Here is an 11653-nt window from a genome sequence, read left to right on the forward strand (position 1 = left end):
GGAGAGTCGCAGCTTGCAAAATGAACCTACCACCTAGATTTCTATATCTATGCGCGACCCTACCAGTGGAAATCCCGCTAAAACCGCTCCTTCAGCTGCAAAAGCAGATCTCCCGGTTCATATGGAAAGGGGGCAAGGCTTGAATCCCGCAGAAATTAAGGACAGAAATAGCCAAATGGGGCAGAATGTGAATGCCTAACCTCTGAAACTACTACATAGTGGTCCAACTGACGAACTTCATGGCCTGTGCCGAGTCCACAAGCCCCCAAAAATGGCACTCATCGAGCAAGCCAGTCCCCTCCCACTAAGTTCTTTGCTATACATCTCAGCGTCGCCACGCAGACATTGACCAACTATACTCTCCTCAACTAGCACTACCATGAAAATCTAGGTCTGTGCTTTGCAAACTAAAAGAACCCCCAAGGGATTGAGTCCCACACGCTCCAGTTTTTCGGACTCCAGATTTCTCCCCAGGCCTACAAATGGCAAACTTCCAAAATTGGAACCAAGGAGGTTTACAAACACTCTCTCAATTGTTTGCGAATGGGTCCCCCTTAACCTTTGTGGAATGTAAAACCCGCTTCACCCTGTTGGAAACAGATAGCTGTACTTACGCTCAAATTCGTCACTGGATCACTCAACCACTGATCAAACAAGGAGCCACTAGGGAGTTCCACCGCATAGAACTCGCGCTACAAGAAGGCCCTTGACGAGGGCACATCCCAAAACTATACATACTCCTACAAGACGGTATGCTAACCACTAGACTCTCATATATGGCCCGTTGGGAAGCAGATCTGGGGCACCTCATAGAAGACCAAACATGGGTCTACATCTGGACTAGAAACAAAAAAGCTACTAGATGTGATACCAATAGAGAATGTGCGCTCAAACTGCTCTACCGCTGGTACTATCCCCGGAACGCCTACATCACTTTAAAAACTCTCTTGATCCCAATTGGTGGAAACAATGGGGTGCCTGAGGGACATACTTCAAGATGTGGTGGGAGTGCCAGGCGGCACAATCCTTTTGGGAGAAGCTACTCCTGACCATAGAAGCTATTACTCACTGCAAACTTCCATTTCCCCAGACGTAATCCTACAAGGAACACCACTGCCGGAGTGTTACCCAAGGTTGGGATCAACCGCAAGGCTACTCACTCAACTCCTCCTAGCTGCAAAGATCACCCTTGCCTGCAAGTGGATTAATGTCTGGGACATCTTGGTGGCAGAAAAGGTCACTGCGGCCAAAGAAGTTGTGCTTCACTGCTTTACAGTCTGTTGGCCCCAGTCCTGGAATACGACGGGGCCTTTCTGGCAATGACCTTCCAACCACATCTTGCGAGACTCTCCCTACTGCCCTAGCAGCACCTTCCCTGGCCCCTCCGAGATGTGTAGCGTCTAGTAGATGGAACCTGAAACCATGAGCTTTGTGCAGAGGGAATGGGATGTGGGACATTGGGCCAAAAATGAATTGTATGACTACTGCCACGCTGAAAAGGTATGCAAGTAATCTATTGCAACTGTTTTTTATTTTAAATAAAGTTGTTAAAAAACCAAAAAGAGGGGAAACGGGTGGCCCGGAACATATTTAAAAACACACTGGATTCTGCTGAAACTGCAGGCAGAATTCTAGCTGAAGGTATCTTGCTGAAACGCTATGCAGGTTTCAAGCCTGAGGCACAGGCCACCCTCATCAACATGCCTATAGAACACTGTCCTGTTGTGCAAAACCAGTAGATGACTCACTAGAAACAGCTAAGAAAGAACACAAGACCTTAAAGACTTTGGGACAGATTATTAATAAACCCCACATTCAAAAGGGTTGTTTAATACCAGGCACTCCTTTTGGAAACCAAGGGTTTACAAGGTCCTCGCAGTCAGGTTTTGGGTCAACCTCCTCCCCGTCGTACACTTCTCATGGTCAAACTTCCTTGTTTCGAACTGCACAACAAAGAGGTTTTGGGCGAGGCAAGGAGGGTAGGGGCAGGGGTAGGAACAGAAGTGCAGCCACTCGAGGCTCCACTGCCCTCCTAAATCCCCCCCAGCAAATGACATCCCAGTACAAGTCCCCTCCCATGCTTCCCCAGTAGGGGGTTGCATTACTCATTTCACCCACGCATGGGAGGGCATAACTTCAGACCAGTGGGTGTTATCAACAGTGGCCACAGGATATTTTATAGAATTCCTGGAAACACCTTGCCACCATCTACCGAGATCAAGAAGAATGATGCAGGAGCATCACTTGATTCTACAAGCAGAAATGCTAACTCTTACTACAGAAGGGAGGAATACAGCGATTTATTCAATATACTTCCTTTTCCCCAAAAAGGATTTAAGCATGCACCCTGTCTTAGACCTGGATCCTGCAAACATGTATGTCAAGCCTCAGGATGTAATTCCACTCCTAAAGAAAGGGGATTATATGGCAAAATTGGACATGAAAGATGCATGCTTTCATATTGCAATGTTGCCAGCGCACAGAATATACATGAGGTTCAAGATAAAAAAATACCTACTACCAGTTCAAAGTACTTCCCTTCAGCATATCCTCGGCGCCAAGAGTATTTACAAAGTTGCTCGCAGTGGTGGCAGTCCATCTGCACAGACAGTTCAATCCAGTGTACCCTTATCTAAATGACTGGCTAATAAAAGGAGACGGGCCACAGCTGTGTCAATGGAACACTCAAGAAAACATCAATGGTCTATATCAGTTTGGGTTCTCGATTAACAAGAAAAAATCAAGCCTTGTTCCAAGTCAGATAACAGTGTCTTGGAGCGCTAATTCGAACAGAAGACGCCCTAGTCTTCCCCTCCAACTAGATTTATTTATTTTTATTTATTTTGACACTTATATAGCGCACAAAACCTAGAGATATCCAGGCGCTTTAATTTAAGAACACGGTTACAGTAAGTGCTTCAGGTTACAGAAAAGGAAGCGTAAGAGGTGAATTACACTCTGGAACGTGCAAAAGGTAATAAATCATACGCCAAGTACAAAAGAGAAGTACATGATGATCACATCTATTGGGCCTGACCCCATGTTGCTGGGCGGCAGCAGCACACAGATGCAGAGTCAAATCAATGGGCAAATACATGGTGCCTACCCCATGTTGCAGGGCGGCAGCAGCACACGAATATGAAGGTCAAGCAGCGGGCAAATACACAGTGCGTACCCCATGTTGCAGGGCGGCAGTGGCACACAAATGCAAAAGTCAATCAATGGGCAAATACATGGTGCCTACCCCATGTTGCAGGGCGGCAGCAGCACACAAATACGAAGGTCAAGCAGCGGGCATATACACAGTGTGTACCCCATGTTGCAGGGCGGCAGCAGCACACAAATGCAAAAGTCAATCAATTGGCAAATACATGGTGCCTACCCCATGTTGCAGGGCGACAGCAGCACACAAATACGATGGTCAAGCAGCGGGCAAATACACATTGCCTACCCCATGTTTCAGGGCGGCAGCGGCACACAAATCCAAAAGTAAATCAATGAGCAAATACATGGTGCCTACCCTATGGCGCAGGGCGTCAGCAGCACACCAATGCGAAGTCAAACAATGTGCGAGGTGGGGCACACACAGGCAACCAGACGGGGGTGGGGGTACACACAGCATCGCAGGCAGCCAGGAGGTGTGGGGGTACACGCAACATCACAGGTGACCGGGGGGTGATGGGGTACACACAGCATCACAAATGACCAGTGGGGGGTACACACAACATCACAGGCGACCGGGGGGTAGACACAGCATCACAGGCTACCAGTGGGGGGTAGAGGTACACACAGCATCACAGGCGACCGGGGAGTTGGGGGATTGGGGGTACACACAGCATCACAGGCGACAAGGGGCGGGGGGGGGGGTAAAACGTACTTCAAACAGACAGGGAGCTGACAGGGGCCTTTGTGGTGGCCTTAGTAGGACTGGCCAGCTCCCGTTGATCCGATTGGCCTATCGAGGCCAAGCAACCAATGGGAGGAGGGAGAGGAGCCAGGCAAGGCCACTCAGTGCACCAAAAACAGGGCAGCCAACTTTCAAGTGCCGTAGAATCAGCAAGGCCAATGCAGACATCATCACAAAGATGGAAAACCCAGTGGATGGGTAGAATCAAGGCAGGGAACAATACTTCCTTCAAACCAACAGCCGTCAGCTGTTAAATGCCGAAATTCCCGATTCATTTTCAAATAAATGCAGAAATCTGCACACGTGCGTGGCAGCAAACATAGAGGGATGGCTTACCCCAGCAGAGCAAGGGTGTTTTTGCAGCGTAGATCTTTGTGCTGCAGAAGCAGGGCAGCGTGGTTCCAAGCAGGATGAAGATGCAGTCAGGCAGGCACAAAATGACAGATGGTCTAAAGCATGCTCTTTCAAGTTCCACAATACGTAGCCAGTCGCCATATAACCGGGTGAAAGGCAATGTACCTTCTGGCAATGATGGCTTCCTGCATTTACCTAGTGCCACACGCTCAATTGCGCATTCATCCAATGCAAGAGTGGCTAGTGAAACAGTGGTCGCACGCAAGTAGTCTGTGGGACGAACTAGTGGTGGTTTCTCATCCCTTTGTTAAATCACTGCAATGGTGGACAAAGGGAACCCTTTTGAAGGGCATATAATTCACCAGCCCCGCAGTCGAGGCCACTAACAGACGCATCACTTTCAGGATGGGGAGCTCACTTTCTCCATCACATCGCGCAGGGTGTCTGGACACAAGCCTTACAAAACAAGCGATTCAACCTTCTGGAATTACTAGCAGTGTTCAAAACTTTACAAGCCTTTCAACACCAGCTGACAGGGAAGACAGTCCTAGTGCTGACAAACACTACAGCCACATACTATATAAACAAACGGTGGGTGAGGGGGGAGGCACTCTCCAAGTCTGTCTAAACAAGCCCAGAACATCTGGAATTGGGCACTTAACTGCAAAATGTTCCTCCTGTCGCAACATGTTCACGGGGAACACAACTGTCTGGCAGACGTGCTAAGCAGAAACGTACATCTTCCTTCAGACCACAAATGGCAGTTACACATGAGCATTCTACACATAGTCTACAAGTCACTGTTATTTCAACAAATGGAAACGCTTTGTTTTGTGGTGCAGAACAAGCAGCATCAACCCCATTGACTGCTCACCTTCACATATAGTACACTATCTACTGGATTCTGTGACAAATCCCCAGACGTCGTCACTTCTTCCCTAGTGGGATCCCCTTCCTAGGAGGCCAGAGAGGTGAGGCTGCTACCCAATAGTCCCCCATGGGGGTGGTAGTCAGTGGGTGGATTTCATGGGGAAGCAAACCCCCTATGGGACTAGTGACAACCTGGGGAGAAAACGGTATGCCCATAACCCACCATACCTTGATACACCCTCTAACCCCCATGACATCACTTAATCCACCCTAGCTGCACACATACAGATTGCACCCAACAAAAGGGACAACCAAAGTCAGACCTGCCCTGGAGGAACCAGGAGAAGCCGTCAGATCCGAAAAGCCAAGGGAGTGGAGGCTGGGACACTTACCCGCAGGCAGAAGTGTCCCTGTAAGTTCTGCCGTGGATGGACTGGGCGAAGGAGGAGAAGCAACAGGTAACCAGCCGATTGAGGAAGCTAGTACACATGGTCAGCTGGAGATGCGCAGCCCGAGAACTGGAGCACACTGTGGCGCCGCTGCAACCCCTGCATAAGCCAAGAGAGACACAAACAGGAAGGTGGAGAAGCCCACAAACAGGCAGAGGACACTGTTAAGCACTTTGCTGAGCTCTGGGTGGCCGGGACATTTGTGGGGCCCCGAAGGGCATTAGTCTAAAGAAAGACTGGTCTGGGACCCATAACGATCAGCCTCCTAAGCCATCTTCCTCGTGGTGGTACCTGGCTGGGTAGTGAACAGGTCTGCCAAAACCTTGAGAAGTGGAAATACAGGTCTGGGACCCGCGCCCAAAAAATAATCTCTTAAATCATCTTCTTCCCTGCACTCCCCACAGCAGAGAGATTGAAATACGGGTCTGGGAACCACACCCATAGAATTGAGACACCAGTGTGAGATTTTCAAGCCAAAGCAAATGGCCAGGGGAAGGAAGACATTCGCCCTGGCATTGTGAAACTACCTTACACAATATGAGAAAGACCCGGGGAAGGGAGTCATTCCCCAGCTTTCGTGAACTGTGGTAAAGAGCCTGTGAATGGCTCAGGGAAGAGGGCCATTCCCCCTACCACAGTGAAACTGCAAGCCAAGTGAGATCAGTGGAAGGAAGCCAAACCCCTTGTTATATACCATGAAGTCAAGCAGGATCAGAGGAAGGAAGCCATACCCCCCAGCCCCCGCCCCCTGTGTTGTGTATTGTGAAACCAAGCAAGAGGAGAAGGCCAGGGGAAGGGAGCCATTCGCCCTGCACAGTGAACGTGTTGAGAACAAACTACCTGGAGAAGGGAGATATTGTCCAGGGACCCAATAGTGAGGAAAACTATGGGCAATACGGAATGATGTTTGATTTGGAACTTTTGCGTTTGAACCAAGAACTTTACAGTATCTCCAGCTGGAACTTTGTGTTCTATCCTTGAAAGGAACCGAGACCTGGAGAAGGGAGCTATTTTTCCAGGCGCAGTTCCCACCTGCAAACTAGAAATATAATTCATTTTCCAGAAGAAGGGAGTCAGTCTTCTGGACCTAGAAGATCCAGTATCTCTTTAGTTTAGTTGCTAGTGTAAGGTATAGAGGTAGGCATTTTTGACACACGACAGTGGATTCTTTTTCATTTACTTGGACATTCTGACAGATTCATAAATTCCTTTTTAGAGGCCGGGAATCCCATCTTAGAGTAAGGGAGAAATAGGTTTCCTCTTTATTTTGAACCACTAAAGGTCTGTGCCAACAATCATGCTATCTGTGTGTCAGCCTCCTCTCCCCCCCACACCCATGCAATTCAGGTTTAGATTTTAATTTGCTTAGTTCATCTAGCAGCACTTTCAGCGTATACCACATCTCAGAGTAAAATCTCATGGTGGAAAGTCCTAGTGGTGAAAGCATTTATGGCGGGAGTTGAAGGACTATACCCTCCAATTCCCAATGCTACTCCAGGTTGGGATCTTAATGTTGTCCTTACAAAACTCCTGGGGTACCTCTTTGAACCAATGCATAAAGCCAGTCTTAAATACCTCACTTATAAGACTGGTTTTGTTGTTGCTATCTGTTCAAGATCCGTTTTGTATTCACAAGGAAAAAATTGTTTACGTAGACATGCACTTTTCTCACCTACATTTATTTCAAAGTTCCATGTCAATCCATTGAAATTCATACTTTTTTTCAAAATTCAGCATAAATGAGCCTCCATAAAACATCGGGAAGGCAGTGATGTATTACCTAGACAAAACCAAACCATTGAGGAAAACAGCTCAATTCTTTGTTTCCCGTGCCCCAGGAAGAGAAGGGGATCCCGTCTCTAAATCGGCCATTTCAAAATGTATTGTCAAATGCATCCAAATTCCAATGCCCAAGAGAAGATTACCATTCACGCCCAGAGCACACTCATCTCGAGGTACCAGGGCTACTCTAGCTTTCATTGAAAATGTGCCCTTAGATGCTATTTGCAAAGCAGCTACTTGGAGTTCAGTTCACACCTTCACAGAGCATTACTGCTTAGATGCACATTAAAGGGGTGATTCACAGGTGGTGTTAAGATGTATTTTTTTCCACTGTGCCTTCCAACAACCAACCACCTTCTTCAGGTACTGCTCACTAGTCTATGCCAAGCATGTGATTCCAAGCAAATCCACATGCCTCAGAAGGCATACATTACTTACCGTAATCATATTTCTGATGCTTATATTTGCTTAGATTCAGATGCGCTCACCCTTCCTCCCCTCTTGGAGTTGAAGGTACATGGACATCTTACAACTTTCTTTACCTTTCTGTACTCTCACATAATACACTTCCTGCTCCCTCATGTCGGAAACAAAACAATCTGAGGGACCTCGACACGTGAGGAACCGTACACCGTGGGTACAGTACACTTCACACTAGGGATAGTATTACAAACACGCCCAGTCGACGTCCCTTTCAAACTTCGGAAACCAGTCCTGCAATACCCTGCACCTATAGACCTATCAGTAGGCCTTTGCAAAGCATGTGAATATAAGCAGATACAAGCATCAGGAATATGATTACGCTAAGTAATGTATGCTGGAATCGGCCTATTTAGCAGAAAAATAAAATCCCTGACAAGCCACTTTCATTAAACGGCGGGCTGTCGGGGACTGTGCATGCATTTTCTGCGCACAGCGCAGGCAGGAAGAGTGCATCTGGAAGGTAAGGAGGGGTTTTGGGGGAGGGGCGTGGCCAGCAGCAATGTAATAGACATATCGCCTGTGAGCTCCGGCATGGTCTGCTCAGTGATAATCCTTCTGCATAATCATATACTGTATTTAAAGTAATATCCAGGACCAGAGCAGGTCAGGAGCTGCAGGGTGCAGTTTCACAGTTCGGAGGTCCGTGGGGGCGTAGAGAGAGCTGGTGTTGACTTTGGAGCACGAGTAACCTGTGATGGTGCCCGCAACCTGAGGTAGAGGGAGGTGCGCAGCTACGTGGTTTACCTCGATTATATTGGAATTGCATTGGCTGCCTCTTAATGGGAGAATTATTTTCAAATTATTGTGCATTGCACATAAAGCAATCTGTATGTATAAAATGCTTAGGTATAGTTCCGTACTCGGCTGATGCAATTTATCAGTGTTTGGTTGCCCTCTGCTGTCCAAATGACAACATGCACCTCTGTGTGCCCTTACAATTCAACAGCAGCTATCGTTTTAACAAACAGAATGAGCGTGGTTCTACGCGGTCACCTTCACCTTCCACAATCGCAAACATTCAGAATAATTTCAAGTTACTACTTTCCACCCCCACTTCTCTTCACACAGGGCACAATGGGTCCAGTGTCAATAAACAGTTAATTACCACTTCAATGTTTGTCTCTAAAGAGCAAATCACTGTAGGAAGAATGCCTCCTCACAGGCTAAAACTCAAAGTAGGTGCTGTAATTATGCTACTACGCAATCTTATGCCATCAAGGGGACTCTGCAATTGAACAAGATTGAAAATGAACGCATTTACAAAGATACATCATAGAGGCGTGTGTAATCGATGGAACTTAGATACTGTTATTATACCGCACATACCTCTCATTCCATCTGCTACAAATATGCCTTTCAAATTCAAAAGAAGACAGTTACCTATGCGTTTAACCTTTTTAATTATCATTAATAAGTCGCAGGGTCCTGCGTCCCCTTCCTGGAAATGATCAGTGGTAATTCTGATATTTAAGAAGGGGGACAGAAGTGAGAAGGGGGACAGAAGTGACCCTATGAATTACCGACGGATATTGACCTTTAAGATATGCTAAAATGGCGTATGTTACGCCGGGAACGACTAGTGTATCTAAAACTTCTTTGTATTTAGCAGACAAACTAAAGATTTCTGGTGGTCCTAGAAAGAGTTGTAGCTCGGATTCTTGGTGTCTTGAAGTGTATCAGTTGCAAATGGTTTACACCTCCAAAAGATCATTCTATGGTGCCGCTGTGGAGCACTGGAATTTACTACCTGTGCATATACGTAAAGAGGCGGAATACTTAAGATTCAGGAAGGTACTTAAATCCTGGATCTGGAACACTGTCTTTTTACTCTTCTATTGGCTTTTACTTTCTATGTTGTAACTATTTTATTGTTGTAGAATGAACTGTGTTTTATTATTATTTATGTCGTAATGTACAGTGCTTAGATGCTTTGCCTTTGCGCTTTATGAAGATTGTTCATAAATAATTAAATGGGTAGTGTTATCGAATGGGGAGGAGCCATCACTTTCGGTTTGTAGGGGAACTGCCCCACCCCATAATTTATGGTTTGACATGAGCTGCTACTTGGCAAATGGCTGCCAGCATGTATTTGAAAAGATCTGGATCCACTGGTTATGCCATTTTTCGGTTCTGTAATGAACAATTACTGTGATCCGACTAACTGGCTCTCCTCAGGCAGTTTACTTCATGTGCTATCCTCTTTGCGTCAAAAGTGTACAGTTTTGCTAAATCATCCTTTCTTTGCCAATTCAGTAAAAGATCAGTAACTTTAAAATGCTGTGGAAGGTTCTTTGAGATGTGTGCGTCTAAAAATAATGTTCTAAGCTAAGAAACTTTACAATGCCTCTTATTGTGGAGCAGAGACTTTTTTTGTTTTACTATAAATGTGTGTGTAGTCACACAGTTGAAGAAAATTTCAGATTACTTCAACATGTTGTACCTCTTCTGGATTGCTGGAATTTATTTTTTGACATAACCACCATGTTGTTTTTTTCCCCTCTATTGCCTCTGTACAGGTTGGGTTGCTATTACAGCTCACTCCGACGATTGTCTGCATTTGCGAGTCTATACCCCTGAAGGAACCACTATCACTGTACGCCAGCCTCCTCTTTTACCACATATAGTTCACATCAAGGGAGAGCGTGTACGAAAAAGTCAAGCATATGCCACGAAAAAGCCATCTCCTCTTGTGAGCAACCTGCGACACAGTCCACATCGGCAGCTAGCAAAGAAATAAAAATTTTAAAAAATAAGGTTCGGGTAGAATGAGAAACCCATGAAGACTTTTCCTAACAGACTGTGTAACACAACAAACCAAACCATGCTTTGTAGATTAAATCTGTTTTGTATCGGAGAAAAATATTAAAAGGCTTTGTACAACAGTGTTTTTGTTTAGCCAACTCGTGCATGTTATGACAGAAGGGTTAGACTAGGAAGATACTCATTGGGCTTACCCATAGGTCACAGTGGTGTTAACTGGGGCGCTTTACATTTGTTTATGCCTAGATCGACTTCACAAGGCGATAAACTATACACCTTTTACATTAGAATGATTTGTCATTGCTTACTATCTATATCAGTAATGTTAACACACGATCATCAATTTAATTCAAATGTTTTTCGGATGCATTTTTCATTCATTGTGCTTGTTTGTCAACATGTTCAAACAACTGTGCAGTAACCATTCCCTCAACTTGTGCTATGACTTTCATAGATGCATTCATTATTGATTATTGCTACCAATCACATCTGGCCTTGCAAAATATTTAATTTAGGGGGGGGCCTTGATCATTGGTTAGACTTAGTTTAGAAGCTTGTGATTGAGACCTGCTTTAAAGTTCTGGTGACCTTAGAACTTGCACACATCATTGTCTATTCAACCTGCCATTGCTATAAACCCAACAAATGAATTGGTTAATTCTGTTTAGTTCACACAGATAATTTCTTTGCAATAATTTCCAGTCATACATCAGGCCGTATTCCTTCAAATTGCCCAAGTCATCTTAGGGAAAGGAGTCTAAAATCTAACCCCTGATCTAGATATTTCCTGCGGGTTAAGGTTCTATGACTCCAAGTTCCATAATTCTCCTGTCAGATTTTTCTATTCCTTACAGTTCTCTTGGTTTTTCAATTTACAGCATTGGTGTCCATACTACCTTTTGATCAGATATTTCTTCACCCCAGATGTTCTCACCTGCAGCTTACCCCCACCCCCAGATCTTCTACCTTCCCATCACTCACTTTGGCAGACTTCTTTTTCTGTAAGGCTCTTCTTTATTTCTGCTTCTCATATCTCTCTTCCATCAAT

General features: G+C 45.6%; 1 protein-coding gene across 1 annotated transcript in view; it reads left to right on the top strand.

Annotated features, from left to right (window-relative positions):
* NOA1 (nitric oxide associated 1) overlaps nt 1-10730 on the top strand; it is a 574689-nt gene extending 563959 nt beyond the window's left edge. The window contains exon 8 of the mRNA XM_069626114.1: nt 10362-10730. Within this exon, the coding sequence (XP_069482215.1) occupies nt 10362-10582 (221 nt within the window). The 3' untranslated portion in view covers nt 10583-10730. The remainder of the gene's footprint in view (nt 1-10361) is intronic.
* Nucleotides 10731-11653: the final 923 nt, after the last annotated feature.

This window comes from Ambystoma mexicanum, chromosome 6p (genome assembly GCF_040938575.1).
Source record: "Ambystoma mexicanum isolate Mex_15411 chromosome 6p, UKY_AmexF1_1, whole genome shotgun sequence".
Taxonomy (NCBI): Eukaryota; Metazoa; Chordata; class Amphibia; order Caudata; family Ambystomatidae; genus Ambystoma; species Ambystoma mexicanum.